The 27358-nt window shown below is 47.2% G+C and overlaps 1 protein-coding gene across 1 annotated transcript in view; it reads right to left on the bottom strand.

The window, feature by feature from the left end:
• The window catches only part of ZFAT (zinc finger and AT-hook domain containing), a 933238-nt gene that overhangs the window by 806361 nt on the left and 99519 nt on the right, over positions 1–27358 (bottom strand). The window contains exon 2 of the mRNA XM_086966254.1: positions 16251–16421. Coding sequence (XP_086822380.1) covers positions 16251–16421 — 171 coding nt within the window. The remainder of the gene's footprint in view (positions 1–16250; positions 16422–27358) is intronic.

The following is a 27358-nucleotide window of genomic DNA, read 5'->3' on the forward strand; positions in this document are numbered from 1 at the left end:
AGACCACAGACATATCCATGTCTATATACACTGCTGGTGTATGGAGTGTAGTGGACAGTGCACGCAACCATGTCAACCCAGCCAGTGGCGGAGATCACAGAAATGTAGCTTGTTACGTCAAGTGGTCGTTCAGCTTTCCATCGTTTTAGCTACTTTTCTACGGAGTAGGGTACATGGGCTTTAAAGATTGTGGTACTTTGTCTGGCAAATCGTTCAAGCCTTTAGCTCTTTGGTGACTTTTCTTTACATTGTAGCCCTGGCCCACCTGATGTATAATACTTGTACCGTCAGTTTTGAGGTTGGCAGCAATACATGCTGAGCAATGTTTCTATATTTTTACTATTTAAGCATAAATTGATTATTTTAGCGCTTTAGGGGCTTGATATGCCAGCAGGGTGAACAAAATTTTTTAAAATTTAGATTGGGTTTCCCTGCTTACATCATGGCACAAGCAGCCCTTTATTCATCTTTTAACTTCCCCCAGTCATAGTCTCTCTTTGAAAGTATAGCTCTTTTTATACATGCTTAGTGGGGGTACTCACAGTTTTGCGAAACCCCCTTTAGGTCCCAAGAGATGTCACTGCTAACAATTGGTTGTTAATGTTTTTTTAGAGCGGTGCCCCTTTCCTGAGCGGTTGCCAGGTAGAGGTGTGGTGACTTACCCAGTGGTTACGGGTGAGTTCTTCCTTGGTTTTTTCTTTTGTCTTTATGTGAAACGTTACTAGTTTCTTTGAGATACCTATAATCAGTACATTTATGTTGTGTTTCTTGTTTGATTATAGGTAATGTTCTTAGAACAGGCACATCAAGAAATGTTCGTGTCCCTGTATCCTTTTGTGTTATGTCACTTTCACATTGTTTATGCAGCAGCATCGTAGGTCCTGATGAAAGCCTAGCCTACCCATAGGCTATATGGCTGAAACATACTGACCATTTAGTTTTCACCATCACGGTTTTGAATTTAGACCACTGGTGCACTGCTTTTTAATCCTGGCTAAGTAGGTCGCATAATAAAGATTTTTTGACGTCCTTGAGCTAGTTGTATTATCACCTTCTTCAAAGTTTTGATGATAGTTTGTTTGCACTGCGCTCCACTCATACTGTTAGCTCTTTACTTGTGGATTTAGTACATCCGATACTATATTCAAAACATCCCTGAGCCCCTCCCTCTCAGAGAGGAGGTTGTAGCCCCCAGAGGAACTAGGTTTTTACTCTGGGAGGAGAATCCCAAATGATGAAGCATGGCACCTTTGGTGAGTGAGGGATTTCGTCCTGTAAAGGGATTTGCCCAAAGTTAGCTACTCTGGCGTGCTTACTGGTTTCGTTTCACTTTAGTTTTGTTTAAATAGCCAGTAGTGGTTATCCACACTTTCAGGATACTTTTCAGACCTCAGGATTTCATACAGTTGTTTGTTTCCTCTTCCGGAATGGCCAATGACCCTGCAGAGGCAACGCTTCTCACCCTGCCACGAGGCCGACGCCATGAGCGGTGGTGCCTGCGATCCTGTGCTACAGCTGCACCACGTGTCGCTGGTCTCCGAAGCCGGCTTGCCCGCTCCTGCGCATCCAGGCATCACTGCTCACCTGCCAACACTGGCGTGTGTCACAGAGGGCCCACCACGTGCCCCTGCAAGCTCCAAGCCCGGGGCCCCCGACCTTGGCAGCCCCATCAGACCATCACAGCCTCCGCAACACAGGCCCGCAGTAAACTTTTCTCACTGACGTACGTCACCAGCGAAACAGTAGGTCACACATTTGGAACTGAGTCTTGATTACACTATGACCGAGGACATTTAATTATGGCTAAGTTCATATCACTATACTTCCTTTGATGTGGTGCCACCAACGCCATGCATTGCATTCTAATCACACGTGTCTGTGGGCCCTTGCTGACTTCGGCCTCTGGCCTACACTGCGGTCCTGCAGGCCTCAGACCAATCCAATGCTGTCCATATCAGGCAGGACACGACATCGTCGCAGGCTGCACACCTGTTCAACTCTGGTGCCACTACCTCCGGCAGCCACAAATCTCCTTCACATGCCATTCCAACATCGTGTGTTAGAAACCAAGGAGGAGATGGCTGGACAGCGGTTGACCTGCGCTTACCGCTGCCTATGGCCTACACTGCCGTCAACTAGGTCACACATTTGAAACGGAGTCTTGATTTCGCCATGGCAGTGTGCATGGGGGTGGCGTAGCGGTCATCGCACGTGCCGATCTTCCCTTTCAAATTCTATCCCTGCCTGATATCGCGAGCACTGAATATCTGGTGATTCGCACCACTTCCACCTCTCCCCCTCTGACCTGCTTTCTCACTTACCGTCCTCCTCAAACCCCTCTACAGTTTCTCCCTGACTTCTTGGATGTTTTGGCCACTATTACAGTCAACAATTCCTCCATTCTGCTTCTTGGCGACTTCAATTTCTGGCCCTCTGACCCTGCTGAATGTTCGTCCTCTAAGGAATTTTCCGATACCCTCCAATCCCTCAACTTCACATCCTATGTTCACTCCCCCACCCACATCAAAGGTCATACGCTTGACCAGATCTGGTCCCTGAACTGCCCTGTGGAATCTCTCTCCATCTCGCCCTGCTCCTGGTCTGACCACCCCCTGATTTCATTCTCCCTTCCTATTCATCCCCCAGCTAAGCCCCCCCGCCCTAAAAACACCTGGGTCCGACCATGGGGCCGAGTCAATCTGGAAAATCTCTCCTCCCTTCTTACCTCCTCCCTCCCTTCCCTGCAGGGCCTTTGTGAAAAAATGCAAACCATCTTCCTATCGATGCCCAGGCTGCTGGCGCAAACCGCCTTAGTTCCCATGTTGAGTAATTACCAAAATAAAGAGACGGGCGCTGGAAGCAGGAATCAAGAGCAGAGTTTATTACTCATGAGGAGAGCCAGTCATTTCGGACACGAAACACAGTGTCTTTCGGGAGGTGCTCTAACAAGTGAGCTGAGACTCTGGCTTTTTATACTCTACAGAACACATGATAACACAATCAGAACGGTGTGACGCAAAAGGAAAGACATCCCCATAATCCTCGTGGTGATCCTACCCATATACGATCATAATGGGGGCCCTTGACCTGCTGATAAGAGGGGAGGTCAATCACGCAACTGAGTGTTTTGCAGGATGTGTACGCCTGATCATAGCCCAAGGGGTGGGGGTGGCTAAGACCAATAGAGGATCCTTTGAAGAGGAGTGACTTCATACAATAAGGGCAGTAAATGGTATCTCCTGGCTCAGGCGATGGCCTCGGACATATGTGGTCAGCCGGACTCGGGGGAAAAGGGTCATCAAAGGAGTGGTATTAATGCCGCGTGGACAATTGAGTGCGGAGGGAAGGCTTGTCAACAGAGGGGCATTCATGGAAGGGAAGGAGGTGCTGGTCAGGCGCGGCCGTGGCCCTCAAGGACAGGGCTCTGCGTAAGAAGAGGATTTATGACTTGTTTACGTGAGGAGAAGGGAGGGGTAGCCAGGGTGGACACAAGGACAGAGTCACACAGAGAGCGAGAGAGATCTTATGACCCGTACATGAGAGCGGGGGCAGTCAGGTGCAGCTGGGGGAGGGCTATGTCTGCTAAGGCAAAGGATGCCTCTCCAAGATGGAATAGGGGGTTTTGTGCGAGTCAAGGGGGAGAGTTGCCTTTCACAGCGGGGTCGTGCAGAGGGAGAGGGCTTCATGGTTTATGCATGTGAGGGAGAGAGAGATTTTGAATACACGCGGAAGGGGAGCCAGTGATTCTAATCTTAGGCGGGCAAAAAAAGGCCAGGGTGCCTAAAATGGCTGTCATGTATACACGGGTACAGGCCTTTTCCGGCAGTAGGATGTAGTTAAATGCTTCACGGTATTTAGGATATGCGCAGGAAGAGGAGTGGGAAAAGGGAAATGAACGTTGCTTATGTACATCAATATGTCTATTTTTCTACAGTCGCCCCTTTTTACATAGCAAAAGTTCATTTTCATGATCGATGATGGTACATATAAACAGGGACGGTCGCAGAATTAGCATTTGTCAATATTAGCATATGGTATATAATCATGGACAGTTGATGAGTTTGGCAGAATACGGCACATAGGAGATTGCATTTGTCGAGTTCCTATCATTTCAAAGCACTACATAGCATAAATGTCTCTGACTAAAAATGTAACCAATGAACAGTTTTGACCAGGTTGATGAGAGCGGAATTCAGCTCAAATACAATATTTCTTCGTCCCAGTGTCTTTTTGTCAGTGAGCCATCACTGGTAGGCTCTAGTCCAAGTGCTTTCGTTGGCGCTGTTGAGCACCGGCGGTGGAGCTATGGGTCCAGCTCTGTTCTTATCCTTTCGCGTTGCAGGGTGCGGTCAGTCTTCTGTTGTTAGACCACAGTCCTGTTCCCTAAACAATCCGGTTGGCGGCGCCTTATGCTCGGCGCCCACAGTTCTATGGCAGCACCCTATTCCCAGTGGAATGCAGTTCGTTCCTTTTGGCAAAAAGTCACGTGGAGAAGAGGGTGAGTGTGGTTCAAATAGTCGATAGGGGAGAGGGTGGAGCTGGGTCAGAGTTCCTGGGACACGCAAAAGGGACCAAGGGAGCAAAGGATAACAAGCAGGCAGGCCCGTCAATAGGGCCCAAAGAAGGGGGACGGAGACTCCAGGCACGCGTGGGTTCAGCAGACGGAGGGCTTCAAGGCGGCCCACCGTTTTTCATTTTCCACGTTGAAATTGCGGTCTCGTCCCGTATCCTGTTTTTCTACGGCTCCACCTTTGGTCGAGGTCACACGAGTCCCAAGATCCGCAGCCAGGCTGTACGTCACTTCCGACCCATCTCCTTCGGTGATCGTGAATCTTTGAATAGGTACAAGACAATGTTTCAGTGAAATGGCAAAAGAAGATATCTATGCATGCTGAATTCCTCCCTCAATTATACGCTCATTGGTCATAGTCAGAGGTCCATTACCAAGCAGTGCACGTGTCAGTATTCCTACTGGGCTCATGGCAGGTCTATTCATCGTCTTATTTATAAACCAAGTGAGGTTCCCATCAACTGTGCATTACATCATTTTCAGCATTTTTACAGAACATTTCCCATCAGGACTGGCTATCCTTTTTGAACAGGGCGGGGGTGCTATTATCGAGAGTCAGGCAAAACAGGGTCTTCTCGAGGGTCAACAACTACTCATGTGTATCAAGTTTATATTCGGGACAGCAATTGGGGTTTACCGAAAAATGGGGCGGGGATGCTTCGGGCGCTTGCGCTTGGGTGCAAAAAAAAAGGGGTGGGGCAATCCGGGCGTTGGGAGTTCAATCTGGTCGTTGGCGTTCGCCTCTGAAGAACAGACATAAGGTGCCATTGACATACAGTTCCCCTATAAGTGGCCAGATTTGGGGGACTTTAGTCGTCTTACCTGTCCTTTCCTTCTCAGCCAATTCAAGTTCATTCATTTTTGCAGAAAGGAGAGGCAGTAATATGGCGAGATACAATTATTTTAAGTTTCGGCCAATTTTCGCTGAACACCTTTGCGTTTAATATATATCAAATCAGACTGATGCCGGTGGGGCACAATTTTACAAATGAAAGAGAGAGAATAGGCAGACTCTCATAGAGAGTGAGAGTCGCCAGCAATCTAAACGAGCCATTCGGTACACGTATGACATGTAGGGAGAGAGAGAGAGAGAGAGAGAGAGAGAGAGAGAGACGTGTACAAAAATAGGTCATTTAGTGCGCTCATAACACGGAACAGCAAAGGTTAGGTAACATGCAGATACAGACAGAGGGAAGACATAAATCCGTACATTATACACAAACTCAGACAGGGAGGACGGCACATGTATTACACATATATAAGACATTCACGACAAGACAGGAAACAATTGTTAGCCTACAACATCTGTTTTTATCCGCATATCCTACGTATCTTTACTATCCTGTTTTATCTATGTGCTCGCTCTTTCTACCCTTCCCCCCTTTCCCTTCTCGCTTGTCACGCCTGCGAGCGTTCCCAATTACCAATACTCACACCTCGGCTGGTCGATCAGTGATTAACCTGGTCGTGCTAGTTACCCATGGTTGGATCTTAAGCCATTTTTCTGTTCCCTCCTGTGGTGGGAAGTTCTCCAGGCTGAGGCAACGGCAAGCATTGATCGGGAGAACAGTCGGGCAGCTTGGCTATATCTATAAGAGTGTGAGAAAGGGGGTAGTGCATTTTGAACATCAGCAATATTTCTAACTTCCTAGACGGGTGGTGCCGTGGCAACCCTTACCTGTATAATTTTTCTTTGTCCTTTCCCTACCTAGTCAAACGTCCAGTTACATTATTTAGCACGTCATTTCTAGTTAATTTTTCGTCATTCAGTACTTGTCCAGTTTCTATGTCAGTCCATCCTCTCAGTCGCTATGTCCTAAGGAGGAACAGTCATGTTAAGCCTACGTCTTTAAAAAGTTTATCTGTTATAACGACTAAACACAGATTTTCCCTTTTCCCTTTTTCGTCGGTGGTCCGACCGTCGCTCTTTCATACTTCAGTCGACGTTCTGACGTGACCTGCAGAAGGGAGGAAAAGAAGGGGTAGGGGGGGGGCAGCATTCAAAGCACATCATCATGCAGTAGTTCGAAAATGTTTTACCTACCATATACTCGCCCTATCTCCTCGTACCGCATTCCCTTGCCCCTTCGGCATTTCAGCCCAGAGGGACCAGTGGTGTCATATAGATAATCATTGACGATCTGAGTATCTACATGAGCTACCTGGTCGTAACCGTCTTTATCGGGTGCAAGGGTGACGGTCAGAAGGCATTTTCTGTGGTGTCATTTTTAAGGGTATCTGAAAACACTTTTCCGGTTGCTTGTGGCACATAAGGTAGCTGCCAAATATCTGATCTCTTTTGATCTACATCCATCATCATACTTAATCTTCGCTCGCAGTAGTAAGGCATTACAAAACTTATTAATGCAACTGCAACGACCATGCTTTCTCCTTCAAAATACTTTTAATAAACGGAATTGGTAGCAGTTCATTTCATAAAGTGCAGCAGTGCAAATAAAATCGTATTGAAATTACCTTACAGAGCAGACATGGTGCATGTCAAAAATTCATTATTAATCAATTCATAATTCATTATCCAATACTCATTCTTTATCTAAATTACACCAATTCATTTTCCAACTCATAATCGGTACCCACCCTAAGTCAATTCATTGTCCAAGCACATGCTCAGTATCCTTCATATCTACTTTCATTATCCAAAACGATATATATATATATCTCGGGGTTAAAAAGTTGCAAGGTCATGGTACAATAAAGTTCATTCAAAAACTCTCATTTTGTGTCGGCGCCATTTTTGGGTGGGGTCAGGCGAGTTCCAGCACAGTCAGGATGTCTCTAGTCTTGCATGGTTGGCCCAGAGCCTTCCGTTGAGAATTCAAAAAGTTTCGTGCTATAAGGTTAACAGTCAAACAATATGGACCATGAGTCAAAGAGTGGGAAGGGCGGCAACAATTTTCCTACCGGGTCATCCTGGTGTTCCTCCGGAACTGAACAAGTCTGTGCCGTGGCTGCATTTTAGCCAGTTCTAATCCGAGGCTGGCGCCGGCAGGAGTTGCACCGATGTCGTGGTTCCCGGTGAAGGGGGCGGGGGCACCCATGCAGGGGGTCGGGGGCCCCCCGGCTCTTATAGAATCTTCAAGGTCGAGGAGAGGCGATATGGAGCGAGTGCCCGTCCTGGGCAGAAGACCGCTTTATGATGTTGACCCTCTTTAAGTAAGAGCATTGGGGTGTCGCTGGAAGCCTCCACCTGGAGGGAGGTGGGGGAGGGTCGTTCGCGCCGCCTCCCCCTTCCAGCGACCCCGCGCCGTTCCTCGGCTCCGTCGTCTTCGATATCGGCCATGCCAGCCATTGATGATGGGGGGGGGGGTGGTCGGCGGCTGAGGCAAGACAGCCCCCCCCCCCTTTTCCTTGACATGTGGCGGGACTACCTGTGCCTATGCAGGCGGCGGCATGCGGTGAATTTGGCATGTGGCAGGACTACTTGATTTGCCGCCGTTTTCGCCTTGGCTTCGGCCTTTGACAAACAGGCGATGGCATGCGGCGAATTCGAAATGTGGCGGGACTACTTGATTCGCCGCCGTTCTCGCCTTCGGCTTCTGCCTTCTTCGTGGGTCAGACCAGGCGAGAGACAGAAGGGGGGGGGGTGGTCGGTGGCTGAGGCAAGACAGCCCCCCCCCCCCGTGGCCTGCAGGGCAGCGGAAGAGGAGAGAAGGAGAGGACTCTGCCATTCTTTGGACCGCCTGCCCAACATCATCTCCTCCCGATCGTGGTCAGGCGGGACCCTCGTACCTCGAGGCCTCGCCTTCCGGATGGGCGTAACTGCGGACCTGTTGCACTTCGGGAGTTTTCCGGAATGGGGGTAGGTACCTATTTGATTGTTTCTATTTCATGTGACCGTTATTTGGGCGTGGCGGGCAATGAGGCAGGCATGTTGGGAGCAGGAACAGGCAGTGAAGCCTAGCTGCCTCGTGGCTATTTTTGCTGTCAAACTTTTCGCCATTTTATATTTCTTGTTACGAACTATCTCTAATGTTTCTTATTTTTAGTGAAGTCAAAAGCTCATCAGGGGGTTACTGACTTAGCCTGATTTCCTTTTTATTTTTCTTTCTCTTCCTTAGCGTGTTTCGAGCTAAAGCTTTCTGTTAGTAGGGAACGGTGATCACTTCATATTTTTATGTGTCCTTTTCACTGGGGGGGGGGGGTGGTACATCTGGACGGACCAGACGAGTCCCCTCCAATAAATGGTCCGGGGTGGAACGAGATTATCGATCAAAAGGGGAACATATATTCCTTCATTAGGGTATCATCCTGGACGGACCGAGCGATGTACTTCCATTTACCAGGGTAGCCTCCTGGACGGACCAGTCGGTCTATTTCTACTAAATGGCCCATGAGTAGAGAGCATATGTCCTCCATAAGAGTAGTCTCCTGGGCGGACCATGCGAGCTACCCCACAATAACCAACCAGTGGGGAGTGGGTAGGACTGACGAATTCACAAAGGGGCATAACCTACCCTTTTCTGCTTGCAAAGACTAGATAGAATATCTCTATTCCACGTTGTTTGCAGGCGGAAAATACCTCGAACGAAACAATGCCTGGAACAACAATGTCCAGGTTTTCAATCAATCAGCGGGGAGAAAAACAGGCATGACGGATTACAACGGGGACAAAAGTCTGCATTACCTGCCCTTCGCTATCCAAAAAGGAAGACAGAATATTTCTACTCGTCTCAGTTTGTAGACAGGGAAGATCTCAAAAGAACAACAATCGATTATTAATCGACTTCAAACAATCCAGTGGGGAGAAAGGTAGGCATGACGGCTTAATACCGGGGACAAAAGTCTACATTACCTACCCTTCTCTATCTGCAAAGAGGGACGACGTTCCTATTCGCCGCTGTTTGCAAACAGAGAATGTCTCGTTCTCAAAAGAGAACCAATGTGTCAAGTAGCCCTCAGAGCTAAATGAACCAATACCAACAATGCCAGTATACAAATACCGGTTTTCAATACAAACAATCAATCAATCAGGTGGACAGAGCCACCCTACCAATCAGGCGTAAAAACACCCTACTTAATCTTACCCGGACCGGACCATACGGATAGTTCTTCGACTTCCTCCTCCAGCGCCCGATCGTTCTCTTACTCCATGTAGCATTCCTGTGGGATTCCAGTCAGGACAATAGGTCACTTGAAGAGAGGTCCGTTCAGAATTGGTGAAGTTCTGTCGATCGGCCGCCGGGCGAGGGCCCTCTCAAGGCAGGCATGCCCCGATCATTTAGACGTTCACTTCTTCGTCTGGATCTCTCTTACCGAACCCTATGTCACTGATGGGCCCCGCGTTGGGACGCCAATTGTGAAAAAATGCAAACCATCTTCCTATCGATGCCCAGGCTGCTGGCGCAAACCGCCTTAGTTCCCATGTTGAGTAATTACCAAAATAAAGAGACGGGCGCTGGAAGCAGGAATCAAGAGCAGAGTTTATTACTCATGAGGAGAGCCAGTCATTTCGGACACGAAACACAGTGTCTTTCGGGAGGTGCTCTAACAAGTGAGCTGAGACTCTGGCTTTTTATACTCTACAGAACACATGATAACACAATCAGAACGGTGTGACGCAAAAGGAAAGACATCCCCATAATCCTCGTGGTGATCCTACCCATATACGATCATAATGGGGGCCCTTGACCTGCTGATAAGAGGGGAGGTCAATCACGCAACTGAGTGTTTTGCAGGATGTGTACGCCTGATCATAGCCCAAGGGGTGGGGGTGGCTAAGACCAATAGAGGATCCTTTGAAGAGGAGTGACTTCATACAATAAGGGCAGTAAATGGTATCTCCTGGCTCAGGCGATGGCCTCGGACATATGTGGTCAGCCGGACTCGGGGGAAAAGGGTCATCAAAGGAGTGGTATTAATGCCGCGTGGACAATTGAGTGCGGAGGGAAGGCTTGTCAACAGAGGGGCATTCATGGAAGGGAAGGAGGTGCTGGTCAGGCGCGGCCGTGGCCCTCAAGGACAGGGCTCTGCGTAAGAAGAGGATTTATGACTTGTTTACGTGAGGAGAAGGGAGGGGTAGCCAGGGTGGACACAAGGACAGAGTCACACAGAGAGCGAGAGAGATCTTATGACCCGTACATGAGAGCGGGGGCAGTCAGGTGCAGCTGGGGGAGGGCTATGTCTGCTAAGGCAAAGGATGCCTCTCCAAGATGGAATAGGGGGTTTTGTGCGAGTCAAGGGGGAGAGTTGCCTTTCACAGCGGGGTCGTGCAGAGGGAGAGGGCTTCATGGTTTATGCATGTGAGGGAGAGAGAGATTTTGAATACACGCGGAAGGGGAGCCAGTGATTCTAATCTTAGGCGGGCAAAAAAAGGCCAGGGTGCCTAAAATGGCTGTCATGTATACACGGGTACAGGCCTTTTCCGGCAGTAGGATGTAGTTAAATGCTTCACGGTATTTAGGATATGCGCAGGAAGAGGAGTGGGAAAAGGGAAATGAACGTTGCTTATGTACATCAATATGTCTATTTTTCTACACCTTTCCACTCTCTCCCAGGTTAAGGCCATAGACCAGTGGCTCTCCTTTGGCCGCGACTCCGTCGCCCCTCTCAAGCGCATCTCCTCCAAGCGTGAGAAGGACGCCAATCGGTGGTTCAACGAAGAGCTTAAGGCCACCAAACTAAAAGTACGCCGCGCTGAGCGGGCATGGAGGAGAAACTATTGTCCCACTCTAAAAATGGAGTATACCACCATCCTTACCCAGTATAAAAAAGACATCTTGGAGGCCAAAACATCATATTTTTCCTCCAAAATCCTAGCCGCGGAAAACCAGTCTAAGGAGATATTCACGATCGTCCACAACCTGGCGTTCTCGAACAGAACCACTCTTAAGCCTGCCCCGTCCGAAGAACTCTGCCACTCCCTCAATAACTACTTTATTCATAAAATCGCTACCATTAAGGCCAACATCCCTCCCCCTTCTCCCTCCTTTGTTGACCCCCAATGTCCCCCTCCCAAGGGTGAACTCACCACCCTCCCCTCCATCACTAGGGAATCTCTGACCTCCTTAGTTCCCCTGGTCAAATCTGGTTCTCCGCTTGACCCCTGTCCTGCCCACATTCTCCGCCATATCTTTGTTTCCTGCCCAGACCCCCCCCCCTTCATCTCCTCAACAGCTCTCTTGCTCAAGGCGTAGTTCCAAACCCCTTGAAGTCCGCGGTTATTGTGCCTATTCTGAAAAAACCCGGGGCAGATCCTTCTGTCCCTGCCAATTTCCGCCCCATCTCCCTCTTGCCATTTTTGGCCAAGGTGCTCGAGCGCCACGTCACCTGCGCTCTGAGCTCCTTTGTGGAGATGCATGGAGCTCTTGCCCCCCGCCAGGCTGGCTTCCGCCCCGCACACTCCACGGAGTCCATTGTCATCTCGGTCCTGGACAACCTCAGGGAGGGTATGGATACCAATCAGCGCCAGGCCCTAGTGCTCCTCGATCTCTCAGCCGCCTTTGATACGGTGGATCACACCATCTTGCTATCCCGTGTCAAGGCGGCGGGGATCGGGGGGACCGCTCTGGTCTGGCTCTCCTCCTTCCTGAGGGACCGCACCCAGGCCGTCCGCCTGGGTGACTTCACAGCGGACGTCCAGAAAGTTCAGTGCGGGGTTCCCCAAGGCTCTTCCCTTTCCCCCCTTTGTTCAATCTGTATGTCGCCCCTCTTATCTTTTCCCTCCAACAGATGGAGGTCGCCGTATTCAATTATGCGGATGACCTCCAGCTTGTTTTCAATCTATCCTCTTCCCCCTCTTCTGTTCTAAACTTTCAATCTGTCATGCTCCATATCAGGGACTGGATGAACCACAATCACCTCAAACTTAATCCCGACAAGACCGAGCTGGTATTGACGGGTGGTTCATCCAGCCCCTGGTCTCCTCTCTTCTGGCCCCCCTCCCTTGGCCCCTCTCCTGTACCCTCTTCCTCTGTCAAAACATTAGGCATAAAACTCAATTCTCAACTCACCCTTCACTCCCAGGTTAGCTCTGTGGTATCTTCTACTTTCCTTTCACTGCGCACTATACGCAGGGTGTCCCATTTCTTCACTTTCCCCGCTCTTAAGCTCATCATCCTGGCCATGGTGGTGTCCCGCCTGGATTACGGCAACGCCCTATATGCCGGCATCCCTGCATATAGCCTGCGACGCCTACAGCAGATACAAAACCAGGCGGCCCGCCTGGCCTTCAAACTCCCAAAATTTCACAGATGGCCTGGCCGTGAAGCAGGGGGCGGGGCAGCGCTGGGGAAGCCTGTGGGAGGGTGATTGATGCCTTTGATGTGGCGATATTAAACACCCCCCCCCCCCCCATGACGAAGTTAAACAGTGGAAATTCATTGGGAGAGCAGACTAAAAGTCACGTTTAAGGCTGTGATTCGGATTTTACTAGCACCCTACATTTGATCGTCCTCATTTTTAAGTAGTTGCGTAGTTTGATCTTTTTCAATTCAGTGCATTATGGCCTGATTTTATTTTCCTTTTCATGAAGCTGCTTTCTTCAGCGGCCACCATCCGTTCGAGTGATTAAGTGCTCAGAGCTGGGGAGGGGCCTATGCTGCTGCGGTCAGAATTGCAGGCACTTTTCAGCAGTCCATGGTTCAATAACCGATACCTCCTCTACAGTGCGGCGTGAGTCTTCCTCAGACTGTTTGCCATGGCTCATTCCGGTGTCCAGGAAAAGCATCCTTCATGGTCACTGGCGGCGCTAGTGCTCTCTCCGCTGCACTTAGTAATTTTCAAGGCGCTGGAGAAAAGTCAGGGGGCCGACACAAGGTTTGTTGTCAACTGTGGCCCAGGGAAAAGAATAGCGGTTTCTAGACATGGGAGATCACTTGGGTCAGGACGACAATGCAAGCGGTGGAAGGCACCGTGCAAAATTGCATGTCTGAAAAGGGTGGCGTCTTGTACACGGCCAGCTGTGGGTCTTGGGGGGTTGTTTCCTCACCTAGTAATTTTCAAGGCGCTGGAGAAAAGTCAGGGGGCCGACACAAGGTTTGTTGTCAACTGTGGCCCAGGGAAAAGAATAGCGGTTTCTAGACATGGGAGATCACTTGGGTCAGGACGACAATGCAGGCGGTGGAAGGCACCGTGCAAAATTGCATGTCTGAAAAGGGTGGCGTCTTGTACACGGCCAGCTGTGGGTCTTGGGGGGTTGTTTCCTCTCACTGCATGCAAGGCAAGGGAAACTGAGAGTACGGCCGGCCTGCGGCCGGCCATGAATAATTATGGGAGGAGAAGCCCTAGGGGAGGAGAAGCCCTTTGATGTGCTGGGCTGTATAGAGTGCAGGCATGGTGAAAGGAGATGCGTGGAGGATGGGGGCGGGCTTGGGAAACTGAGAGTACGGCCGGCCTGCGGCCGGCCATGAATATTTTGCTGTCATTTGTGGCCTACAAGTGACAACAGGGCTTCTTTTAGTCTCTGATATGTGCCGCCATGATGCAGGAATGCACTGTATGACTCAAGTCCCACGACATGGGCAACATGTACGTAAGGGGGAGTCACTGCCTCTACATTGGTCCATGCTTTTATTATTGTTGGATTATGGACATGGCACGTCTGTGTACAGGGGGTGTTGATTGTCTCTCTGCAAAGTGAAGAGGAGATGAGCTTTCACAGTGTGTTCCATGTATGCTTCCACATTGGCGCAGGTTACATACAGATTGCATGTCAATGTACATTGTGACGGTTTTGAGGAGAAGCCTGTCTGTTGTGGGGGAATAGTCACTTGTTGTACTTCCCGGCTGTAGGGTTGTGCTCGTACATTGTCATCTTACTGTCTTTTTCACTCTGCTTTTATGGAGCATTTTCCCGCATGATGCCTTGGAATCGCAGGCCTGTCGCTGGTTATCGCTGAAGTTTGTTTCGCGACTAGCTTCATTGCTACTATTTTCGCATTGGTGTTTCGCATTTTTTCAGCGTCGCGTTGGGTTTAACGCGGACGTTTGACGCATTGTTGTGAGCCTATCGCATGGTACCACCGTGTTGTGAATACCCCATTAACATGGCGTTGTTTTCCCGCAATAGACTGCGATGTGCAATGTTGCGTTATGCTTATTTTGCGCTGATCATCAGACGCTCTTGAGAATATCCCCCTCAGTTTTATATACTTCGGGGTTACTGACAACCACAACCTGAGTCTGCCTTTTAAAATCTGCTGTAGGGGCAGGGTTGAGTGAACAGAGGGAGAGAAGAAAACGCCTGTTGAAAGATATCTTAGCGTGTCGGAGGAGGGAGATATAAAAGTGTATGCCTTTTATCTTGAATCTGACAAACAAGGACCAACGAAGTTAGCCTCTCTCTTACCCAAAAAGACAACGTTATCCAGGACATCTGACAGAATCTTTAAACTTCTCTCCTAAGGAGATGCAGACGTTCCTAGAGAAAAAGAGCTGTTCCTGTCTGGAACACTTGGAGCAGACAAGTGGAAACTGGACATTCTTCTGACAGCCCATGTAAAACTTCGGCCCTGTGCAGGGGAGTAGAGAAGGCACCCTGGCCATAAGGAGTTGGAAAGGTTATGAAAGTAAATCATGGACCAATTGCAATCCGACCTTTTCCTGCATATCTAATTAAGTGTTCTGAGGGCGCTTCTTACAATTTGTACCCGGTGCCTTCAGAAAAAGAGTATTCTGAAAGTCTGCAGACTTTAGGAGTACCAAGAACGAAGCTACAGAACATTTTCTGAAAGTTCTAATATAATAATGTTTCTTCTCTGGAGACCTGGGACACCTCAACAACATTTTTGAAAGAAGGCAAGACCTCACAAGCTATGTTTTTCAGATCGTCTCATGCTAAGATGTGAAGCTGGTAGTACAAGGCTACTGTGGGACTGAGAAAAAATTTATACCAGTCAGAGGAATATAGATTCCAGTCATTTGCGGTTGGCAGACATTTTAAAACTGGGTGAGTGAACATGGGTCGGTCCAATGAAAGAGGATTCAGACAGAAAACCAGAGGACATTCTTACCAGTCATGGTAGTTTAAAATAACACGGTCTAAGAAGCAATAGATACTCTTCCAAATAGAAGTCGGCCGTTGTCTAGTAGTTGTCAAGGCTAGAAAATCAAAAAAGTTATTCACAAACATTTCAATACTATTATCTTTATTGAGAATAGGATGAAATGAAAACTGAATGTATAGCAGATTAAGAGCATCTATAAAATGAGTTCTGTTTGAGGGGAGAAATAAGAATGAAGTGATGTGGATGTGGGCTGCCCTGATCTTCTAATGAATGGTCACAAGAACAGATGCTGAAGGTGATATTACTTTTTGCTATGCGCTATTTTAGTAGATCTGGCTTGTATTGCCAAGCCGACTGACTCCTCTAAGCCATGACATCTATTTATTAATAACACAAAATAATCCACTATCATGGTTCCTCTGTGAAATCAGTTTTTTAAAAAGTTTTATGAAGATTATGAATCCAAAATTATCTTATGTTACACGAGTGGCAAATTATAATGGAAAATTAATTTTCCTTAATGATCAACTTGACATTGCAACAGTATTTGTCACAAAAACTTAAAACTTGGAGAAGCACTCCCTTGTTTGCAGAGCACTGCACTGTCCTTTAAGGTACGTGTTTTGTGATCATTTACAAACCAATCATATTTTTAAGTACAATTTTCACAACATCATCCGCACTAATTGGATATGGATGAAAATTTGAAACATTACCTTCTGTGCTTTTGTTGGCACTGGTGGGGGTCAGGAGAGGTCTCAATGGGATCACAATTTCATCAGCCCTAAGTTCTTCTTCAGCATGTTTCTCTAACACATGTGACAGGAGTTCCGACTGATTTGGAGAAAACAAGTTGCAAAGTTTACACATGAAGATGGAGTAATTCACTAAAAAAATAAAGAATGATTAAAAAGTTAGTATTTAAGGATTTCAGAATGCTACTATGAACACAGATATCTCAATGTCAACAGAAAATACCTGAAACTTGACACAAAAAAGGAAAGCTATTACAACACGGTTTTAATTATTAAAATAATTTAAAAAGTCCTTCCAAAACTAAGAATCATCAGCATGTATCCTAGCCTTTGCTCCATGTGATGCCATTAGTGATGTGACAGGAGTTTAGTAAGGCAGGACTCGTGCTAGTTTTTGATGACATATTCCAGTTGGTAAGGCATTATAAAATGAATATATATACCTTTAAAGTAAACAACATGCCAGAAAGCTGACTTTGTAAATCAATGGACATCCATGGTGACTTGAAATATACTTTTAATGTAGGGCAAATGGTATTTTATTCCTTATAATACATGGTCACACCATCACCCTTCCCACAAAGCATTACAATCTTTGGTATCTTGCTCATTTATGTTCATTGTAGACATAAAGAATACAAGCACTGGCGTTGCCAATAGGTCTCGCAGTAGGAAAGTTTGAGCTATTACAATTGCAAATAACAATGCCTTTTATTTTTGTTTTCATTTTAAAAACATATAGGGCTTTGTCATTTACAAAAGCAATAGCTCCAACTTTCCTACTGCGAGACCTATTGTGCACTGCACAGTGTGGGTGAAAGTGGCACTGCGTGGGTGTGAGTGGCGTTGCGTGGGTGATAGTGGGCTTGCGTGGGTGTGAGTGGTGTTACGTGTCTGAAAGTGGTGCTGTGTGGGTGAAAGTGGCACTGCGTGGGTGTGAGTGGCTTTGCGTGAGTGAGTGGCGTTGCGTGGGTGAGTGGCGTTGCATGTGTGAGTGGTGTTGCGTGGGTGAGTGGCGTTGCGTGGATGAGTGGCGTTGCGTGGATGAGTGGCGTTGCGTGGATGAGTGGCGTTGCGTGGATGAGTGGCGTTGCGTGGGTGAGTGGCGTTGCATGTGTGAGTGGCGTTGCATGTGTGAGTGGCGTTGCATGTGTGAGTGGCGTTGCATGTGTGAGTGGCGTTGCATGTGTGAGTGGCGTTGCATGTGTGAGTGGCGTTGCATGTGTGAGTGGCGTTGCATGGATGAGTGGGGTTGCGTGGGTGAGTTGCGTTGCATGTGTGAGTGGCGTTGCATGTGTGAGTGGCGTTGCGTGGATGAGTGGCGTTGCGTGGATGAGTGGCGTTGCATGTGTGAGTGGTGTTGGGTGAGTGGCGTTGCGTGGGTGAGTGGCATTCCATGTGTGAGTGGCGTTGCGTGGATGAGTGGCGTTGCGTGGATGAGTGGGGTTGCGTGGATGAGTGGGGTTGCGTGGATGAGTGGCGTGGCGTTGCATGTGTGAGTGGTGTTGCGTGGGTGAGTGGCGTTGCATGTGTGAGTGGTGTTGCATGTGTGAGTGGCGTTGCATGTGTGAGTGGCGTTGCATGTGTGAGTGGCGTTGCATGGATGAGTGGGGTTGCGTGGGTGAGTTGCGTTGCATGTGTGAGTGGCGTTGCATGTGTGAGTGGCATTGCGTGGATGAGTGGCGTTGCGTGGATGAGTGGCGTTGCGTGGATGAGTGGCGTTGCGTGGATGAGTGGCGTTGCGTGGATGAGTGGGGTTGCGTGGATGAGTGGGGTTGCGTGGATGAGTGGGGTTGCGTGGATGAGTGGCGTTGCGTGGATGAGTGGCGTTGCGTGGATGAGTGGGGTTGAGTGGATGAGTTGCGTTGCGTGGATGAGTTGCATTGCGTGTGTGAGTGGTTTTGCTTGGGTGAGTGGCGTTGCGTGGGTGAGTGTGGTGTTGCGTGGGTGATAGTGGGCTTGCGTGGGTGTGAGTGGCGTTGCGTGTCTGAAAGTGGTGCTGTGTGGGTGAAAGTGGCACAGAGCCTTTGATGTGGCCTGGCGCAGGAGAAATGCTGCTGCTGGGAACAGATGGCCTGGCCGTGAAGCAGGGGGCGGGGCAGCGCTGGGGAAGCCTGTGGGAGGGTGAATGACGCCTTTGATGTGGCGATATTAAACACACCCCCCCTCAATTCTCAACTCACCCTTCACTCCCAGGTTAGCTCTGTGGTATCTTCTACTTTCCTTTCACTGCGCACTATACGCAGGGTGTCCCGTTTCTTCACTTTCCCCGCTCTTAAGCTCATCATCCTGGCCATGGTGGTGTCCCGCCTGGATTACGGCAACGCCCTATATGCCGGCATCCCTGCATATAGCCTGCGACGCCTACAGCAGATACAAAACCAGGCGGCCCGCCTGGCCTTCAAACTCCCAAAATTTCACAGATGGCCTGGCCGTGAAGCAGGGGGCGGGGCAGCGCTGGGGAAGCCTGTGGGAGGGTGATTGATGCCTTTGATGTGGCGATATTAAACACCCCCCCCCCCCCCCATGACGAAGTTAAACAGTGGAAATTCATTGGGAGAGCAGACTAAAAGTCACGTTTAAGGCTGTGATTCGGATTTTACTAGCACCCTACATTTGATCGTCCTCATTTTTAAGTAGTTGCGTAGTTTGATCTTTTTCAATTCAGTGCATTATGGCCTGATTTTATTTTCCTTTTCATGAAGCTGCTTTCTTCAGCGGCCACCATCCGTTCGAGTGATTAAGTGCTCAGAGCTGGGGAGGGGCCTATGCTGCTGCGGTCAGAATTGCAGGCACTTTTCAGCAGTCCATGGTTCAATAACCGATACCTCCTCTACAGTGCGGCGTGAGTCTTCCTCAGACTGTTTGCCATGGCTCATTCCGGTGTCCAGGAAAAGCATCCTTCATGGTCACTGGCGGCGCTAGTGCTCTCTCCGCTGCACTTAGTAATTTTCAAGGCGCTGGAGAAAAGTCAGGGGGCCGACACAAGGTTTGTTGTCAACTGTGGCCCAGGGAAAAGAATAGCGGTTTCTAGACATGGGAGATCACTTGGGTCAGGACGACAATGCAGGCGGTGGAAGGCACCGTGCAAAATTGCATGTCTGAAAAGGGTGGCGTCTTGTACACGGCCAGCTGTGGGTCTTGGGGGGTTGTTTCCTCACCTAGTAATTTTCAAGGCGCTGGAGAAAAGTCAGGGGGCCGACACAAGGTTTGTTGTCAACTGTGGCCCAGGGAAAAGAATAGCGGTTTCTAGACATGGGAGATCACTTGGGTCAGGACGACAATGCAGGCGGTGGAAGGCACCGTGCAAAATTGCATGTCTGAAAAGGGTGGCGTCTTGTACACGGCCAGCTGTGGGTCTTGGGGGGTTGTTTCCTCTCACTGCATGCAAGGCAAGGGAAACTGAGAGTACGGCCGGCCTGCGGCCGGCCATGAATAATTATGGGAGGAGAAGCCCTAGGGGAGGAGAAGCCCTTTGATGTGCTGGGCTGTATAGAGTGCAGGCATGGTGAAAGGAGATGCGTGGAGGATGGGGGCGGGCTTGGGAAACTGAGAGTACGGCCGGCCTGCGGCCGGCCATGAATATTTAGGGGAGGAGAAGCCCTTTGATGTGCTGGGCTGGCCCTGAATGCGCGTGCTTGTTCACGTGAACTTCATGAAAACCGCGGGGCTGAAAGCCCTTAGTTTGACGATGTTTTCGCCACTTGAATTCTCGCTCCGCTCGATGCGCTTAAGCACATCGATAGGTCGCGAGACCTAAAAAACCGAATTACTACTGCAAAATTAAGCACACCAAAAAAGCAGCATTTTGTGAAAAAGATGCCAGAATCATTTTAATGGAAACCAGACTTAAAAATGCTGTCACTTAGAATGTGTAGAAACAGGCAGAGATTTTGTCTTTCCAGAAATGCCCTAAAGCATGGAAACGAATAACCATGTTGCAATTAATATCTCCTGTTTACTGATCACTTTTAATTTTTTGAAAAAAATGTCAGAATAAAGAAAAGGCAGTTCCAGTTGTCTTTGTTTCAACTGCAGCTGCAATGATGCGAAGTGAATCGCCTTTCACCTTGTAAAAGGCTTTGGAAGCAGGCACTGTGATGTCAAAATTCAACTGTAAATATTTATTACAGCTGAGAAGCTATGTAATTTCTTTATTACAGATAACTAGAGATGACACAAGCAAGTGTAATAAGGAAATTAGAGACAGGCTTTTATACAAAGATTGCAGGCTCGAATGAATTTAACTGGAATGATGTTATATTATAGGGTCTTATAGAGCACATAGCTACCCCAGCAACAGGTGTTCCCAGCGCTTGTAGGCTCAAATGTATATTACAAGGGTACTGCAAAGCACCAAGGAGTAGCATGACCATTTTGAGACAGGATGCTGCAGGCTGAATGCCTTTATAAGTTCCCAGAACTCCAAGGTTATAGTGATACCTTTCTAAATGCATAAATGGTATTATTCATGGTATGCTCCTGAGCACATAAGTGTGCACTTTTTAAAATTTACATATTTGCACCTGTATTGATTCCAGTCATCAAGAGGACACACAAAATGGCTAGAATACAGTGTTCAATAATTAAATTAGAAATTCATGTTTCCCTCTTGATCTTAGGCAAATATAGTATCTAAAAGCTATATGTAACTTTTGCTTAAATAAATACATTTGGCATTCAAATGTTGGCTCGCTTTTCTACATCCTAGTTTTATACCTGATCATAAAATATTGCTTAAAATCCACTAAGTACACTGTAAATTATTGAAGATGTTCAAGAGAGGCATCCATACATTGAAAACCCCAGTCTTTCTTTCAATCAGAAGTGGATTTGGTGTCAACAGCATTCATTTGGAAGTTCAACTAATACTATTCTGGAAGCTGTGCCAGGGAGAGCAGGTAGATGGTCAACAGTAGACAGGAAATGGACCTCTCGATGTAGCCACTGACCAAGCACTTCCTTCTCAGGCTATGGTTGCTGGGAAATGATTGGATTCATAGTAGAGTAGATTCTGATACATTCACACATTTCTCAGCTTTTCTACCTGTGTGATAATCAGAACTGTGTTCTTGTTTTCTGCCATGGAAAGGATGAGCATTTCTCTAATGCTGGCTAAGGAGGATGTAGTGCTCCGGACAGACCTGAATAATGGTATTGGTGAAGATGAGTTAGTCCTGCATGCTATTGAAATCCTCTCATAACCTCCATTTCCAAAATGTCACTAGGATGGGAGATTTTACAGACAGCTAGGTAGATTGGCTGATATTTTGGCATGCAAATAGTTTATCAAGGGGATGACAATGACTTCTATTGGAGGACCTGGGGCAATACCTGATACGAAGAAGTCACTTATCGTGGCTGTAATATTAGTCATGAGAGAGGGTAAGAATTGCCTGAATCATGCATTTGATTCAATTAGATTTTCTTTTCTGAATTCAGTGTTTTAGTTAGCTGACTTTAAAGTCTTATTACCAAACATAACTTTACTTAAAACCTTTCTCAGTGGTTTTCTAGATTTTTGATCGTATACCACATGCAACTGTTCCTTTCAGCTAACTTCCTATTTACAGTCAGCCACCATTGTGCATAGCCTTCAGCCTTAGAAGGAAACCAGGCCCGGCACCCAACCCTAGGTCCAACCTGGTGTGGTGTATTCCTCTCAGATAGTGTCACAAAGCGGGACTGGATGCTACATTGGATACATCGCGAAGCAACACAAAGCCTCATTACACAGCTTCATTGGAACCAAAGCCTAATGACGTGAAGCCTCACAAATCAATGACAAGCAGACTGAGCACCAAGAACACAAGGCACAATTATAAGCAGGCCAAACTTGGCCCTGTGGCTGGCCTGAGCTCCATCACAGTCGGACTAAACCTGTGACTTTGTCCTGGTCCAGACCAAAAAGATATCACTTGGCGATTTGTTTGATTAATTTAAACTTCTAAAATTCAATATCTCCAATTCTTCCGATTGGATTTTTGTTGCCTTGGTGTCATTTTGTTCATTAAGTTTTACTCTATTTTTCTAAATTAGTGTGGGATTTTCTTGTGTGGTGTATTCACTTTATTACTGATTGCGTGCTGCATAAATACTTTACAGATGTCCTCCAAATTAAGCCTCACTGCTTTTGTGCGCATCTGCCAGAGGGTTAAGTACAGGTTGATTAAGTGACTTGATGTCTGTGTACATGAAGTCCATGTGTAATGAGTGTGGAGTAACTTACAAGATCTCAATGCACTGTCACCCTCAGAGCAACATGCTTATTGAGAGAGTCAACAAGACCCTTAACCCCTTGGACGCGGCTGGATTTCCCCCGAGGTAAGGGCAAATTTCACACGTGCGCGTTCGGACGGCCCCTGGCGTCTGACGCACACGCCCACCGTGACGTCGGACGGCATGCAAGTGGTTAAAGGCATGATTATGGCCTGCCTAAGCCCATGAGGCAGAAGTGGAACAGACTCTTGCCATGCCTACTTTTTGCCTACAAGAAAGGGCCACAAAAAAGGAGTTGGGGTCAGCGACTTCAAACACCTCTATGGACACCCTGTTAGAAAACCTCTCAGCTTGGTGACGGAAGGATGGGAGCAGGCTCCCAAGAAGCCCCCCCCCATGATCTAGTCAGCTACATGCTGACTCTCCGAAACTAGATGCAGCACTTCTGGAAGAAGGCCACTGCCCATCTAGAAGCCAGCCAGGAGGTGATGAAGCCAGCCAGGAGGTATGACCAGAAGGCCACTCTGGTTGAGTTTCAACCGGCCCAAAATGTGTGGGTCATGAATCCTGTGGAGCACCATGTACTCAATGTAAACCACCTCAAATCACACTACAAGAGATCTGAAGACACTATGGTCCTGTTGACAGACAGGGTGGAAGAGGAGAATGAACCTCTTCATGACCTTCTGTCTTCCAAGGAGCAGGATGGGTCAGTGGAGAGTGTCCAGCTCTCCTCTACCCTCACCCCAGAATAACAGGGGGACTGTCGCTAATTTCTGGGGCAGTTTGCCTCTTTGTTCTCCCTCACCCCTGGCCTTACACAGCTCCGTACCCATGACATAGATATTGTAGATAGCATGCCTGTAAAGAACAGGATTTACAGCCCGTCCGACAAGGTGAGAGCTAGCGTTACGGTGGAGGTTTCCAAAATGCTTGACTGAGGGCTGATTGACACTCCAATAGACCCTGTTCCAACCCAGTGGTGCTGGTACTGAAAGTCATCCCATGGGCACCACCCAGAACTCAAGTTCTGTTAGGATTATAGGGGGCTAAATTCAATTACCAAACCTGATGCTCACCCCATCCACACAGCTGATGAGCTCATCAACAGGCTGGGTGATGGCAAGTTTTAGAGTACCTTTGACTTGAAGTCAGAATACTAGCTGATTACCCTGACTGAAGACACCAAAGAGACATACACATTTTCTACTCCAAAGAGCCACTTCAAATTTAGGGTGATGTCCTTTGGGTTGAAGAATGCCACTGCCACCTTCCAGAGGTCAGTCAGCAGTGTCCTGGTCAGGATTGACATTGCAGTAAACAAGGGCAACCCAGTAACAAAAGGCTTACAAGGGGAAAACCCGTACTCATGAAATATAATAGATTTGATCAACTACATAAACATGGAGATCTCTCTTAGTACTAAGCATCAAAGTGATTAAAAAAATTCAACACTTGGGCGCATACAAGAAAACAAATCTTTTTTTACTTAAAGGGTCAAACAAAAGACACAAACAGAAATGAGGGTTACACAACTTCCAGCATTCAACAGACTAATGACCCAAAATGATCCTATTGAGTCCATAGATAGGGCCAAAATTACTTTTGGTCCACTCTTACAAGATGATAGTTCGACCCGGACCGCATCTATTGATAAAATTATTAGCGTGTTGACAAAGGCCAAACTGGTTTTAAAAAATACAAGTCGTGGATAGACGTCGACGTTTTAGTCTTTTGTATAATTAATATGCATTAGATTAATATGCATTAGAAACAAAATACCCAGTAGATGTCACCAATATTTAAAAGACAGAACAAACACAAACTTAGACAAATAACTCTAGAAACTGAAGTTAAATTAAAATCTGTGTTACACCTGTGTCAAGATATAGGTGAACAAGCACAAAACCAACTAGCGTGGCACTCTGAAAACAACTAAAATTATCTACACTAAATCCAGGCAATATAGCTTGGTAATGCGGAAATGCCATAATTGCTAAAGTGTAAAAGAAACATTTATATACCTCATTTACAATTGTATCAACATACCAATTTTGTATCATCTGTCTTTGAAACATATAGAAAAATGCCCACAGTCACCTATCACACTTGCACTTCAATAGGAGCTGCCTCCTGCACTCACAATGAACTTCACACTAGCCTTTTTTGCCACCTCAGACATCTTGGGACCTGGGCAGAGGAAAGAAGGAAATTCCAGAACTAGATGTGGGGGTAAATCTAGAGGTTTCTCCCACTTGAAAAGCAGGCATCAGGTATTGGACGCTAAGACCAACTCTTCAGTACACTCCTGGACCAGTGGATACTACAGATGGAGTACTGCAATGCTACCAGAACACTGCTCTGTTGCGGAGGCCTGCTCTGCTCTCTGAGAAGGAAGTTTTGACCTGCTCCCTTCATGGTAGGCAAAGTGACTAACAGGGCCAGGTGGTTGACTTCCTGTTCTGAGCTACAGGGACACAACTAGGCCCCAAAGGCCTCTTTACAACTACCCTGCTGACCTGGACCTGTCTGCAACTGAACCTGCCTGAGCCCCGCTGGCTGCTGCTGAAGTGAGTTCACGTTCCACAAGAGGTGCCTCTCCGGCTCCTGGATCCTTAGCTGGCATCAGAGAGAACTCCTACTGGCCTTTATGAAGATTCCATCAAATTCAGCATTAAGCAAAGCACAGCAAAGCCTCAACGCACAGCTGCATACTTCATCGGAAATGAAGCTGTGCGACCCAAAGTACAACAAACCCTTGCCACACAGCTGCAAGCTTCATAGGAGCTGATGCCAAGTGACACAAAGCCGCGCCACACTGCTTCACCTGAACCAACGACAATCAGCGTTAAGTCTCACAATGCAAAACTGCACAGACCGAGGTACAAACTTCAGGGGGCCTAACTTGGTCCTGTGTTCGGCTTATGCTCCATCGCAGTTGGCCTGAAGCTGTGAATTTGTCCCAGTCCACCGTGACCAGATACCCTTAGTTGGCATTTTGCGCATTTTGGCGCTAGTTTTATCTAAACATCTAAAAGCCAATATCTGTAGTTCCACTGATTGTTTTTTTGTCACTTTGCTGTCATTTCATTTATTGGAATATTACTCTACTTTTCAAAATTGGTGTGAGATTTTTCTAGTGTCGGGTTTTCATTGTATTACTGTTTGTGTGCTGCATAAATGCTTTACACATTGCCTCTTAGTTAAGCCTGACTACCTTTGTGCCAAGCTACCAGAAGGTTGAGCACAGGTTAAATTAGTGCCCTTTGTGGTTCATCCTGACAAGGATTGTGCTTTCTAGCCCGCAATAGCAGCAACAGGTGTTCTTTAGGCTGAGCCTACTGTGTTATACTCCCTCCTTTTTTTGTTGCCACCCGTCACCATACCGTTGTTAGACAGTCCTGTTGGTCAGCTAGGGAGCCAACAAGATGGATTTCGGGGGATGGTAAGCAGTAAACCCCTTTGTAGCTTGGGGATAGATCATCAGTGGCACCTCAGTACCATGAGGAACAGGACTAAGAGCCCCCTAGCAACAACATCAGCCCAAGGAGGGCGGCAGATCTGGACTGTCCATGCTAAGGAATGGCTCCTCACTAGTGTCACAGCATCAGGTCGCACACAAGGACCAGTGGGATGTCTGTCATGGTTTCAAGGCTCTATTCACAGTCTTGAGCCTGAGGGAGGCGGCCATGTCAGCCCTCTAGAAAAGGTCGGAGCACAAAGATCTTCTCATCCATCAGTTCTATTTGCACACATACCTGCTCCACCAAAATCAACCCATCAGACCAGCAGGCAGATGAAACACTATGTTACTTCTGGGCATTTGCTGTATTATTACTGGCAATTATGGTAGACATATATATGCCATGTAATGAACCAGAGGTCAGGTATAAACCTGCCTCTCATATAGCAGCCTAAGACTTCACATAAAACCAGACTCACGATGATGAGAGATCCAGTGATAAGGATCATCTGGTAGTTGCTGGTCTGTAGCTAAATATTTTTCAATAGGCATTTATATTTTTAGTACATTTTATTGCGCAACTCAGTCTAGATCAAAACAGTTATCTAAATAAAAAGATCATGCAGTATGTTTGTGCTTCAGTATAGTATAGTTTTAATTTGGCCAAGTCTCCTTTTTGTGGTATATTTTTTGAGACATTAATAAAGACGCAATTTGCCAATATATATATTTTTTTATTAGAAATAACAGAAACCCAACTCTAAGTAACAATTTACAGAGAGGAATATTATTGTCGCTGAAGCTTGTCTAACATGAGGTGCTGCATGAGGATTAGTATGGTGGACTAGAGTCTAGGTGGTCTATTCATAAACTGCATTTTGCAGTAGTACTACACGTTAAAAATGCTATTAGCAAACCTACATTCAAAAACCTCCACCACCTCTACCTTTTCTATGAAGAGATATCCGCCAAAGTGCTGGAAATCTCTGCACAAGTAAGCCTAAAATTCAGGTGTAAATGTGGGAGGGAGAAGAGGAAGTGGCTGGGAAATTAGAGTTATTTAATCTTAGATGTGAGGGATTTAAGAAGGAGTGGGAGGGGTTTACAGAGAGGAAAGGCGGGATTAACGGTTGGGACATGTTTTTTTTTGTTGTAGAGTTTTATGTAGCGTGAACTAGACCGAAGGTATCAGCGCGCTTTACATGAGCACCAGTTACGTTACAGACGGGCACATTCATTTTTAATTTTTTATTATTTTTATTATCCTCATTCGCCACCAATCTCACTTCAGTTCGCACTCAAGTTGTCTATGCCCACACTCAGCAAGATGAGAGGTGTAGGAGACTTGCCTGGGTGCTAATGAAGAACCAGCTGAGATAACTCTTCT

The sequence above is a fragment of the Lissotriton vulgaris genome, chromosome 4_1, assembly GCF_964263255.1.
Source record: "Lissotriton vulgaris chromosome 4_1, aLisVul1.2, whole genome shotgun sequence".
Lineage (NCBI taxonomy): Eukaryota > Metazoa > Chordata > Amphibia > Caudata > Salamandridae > Lissotriton > Lissotriton vulgaris.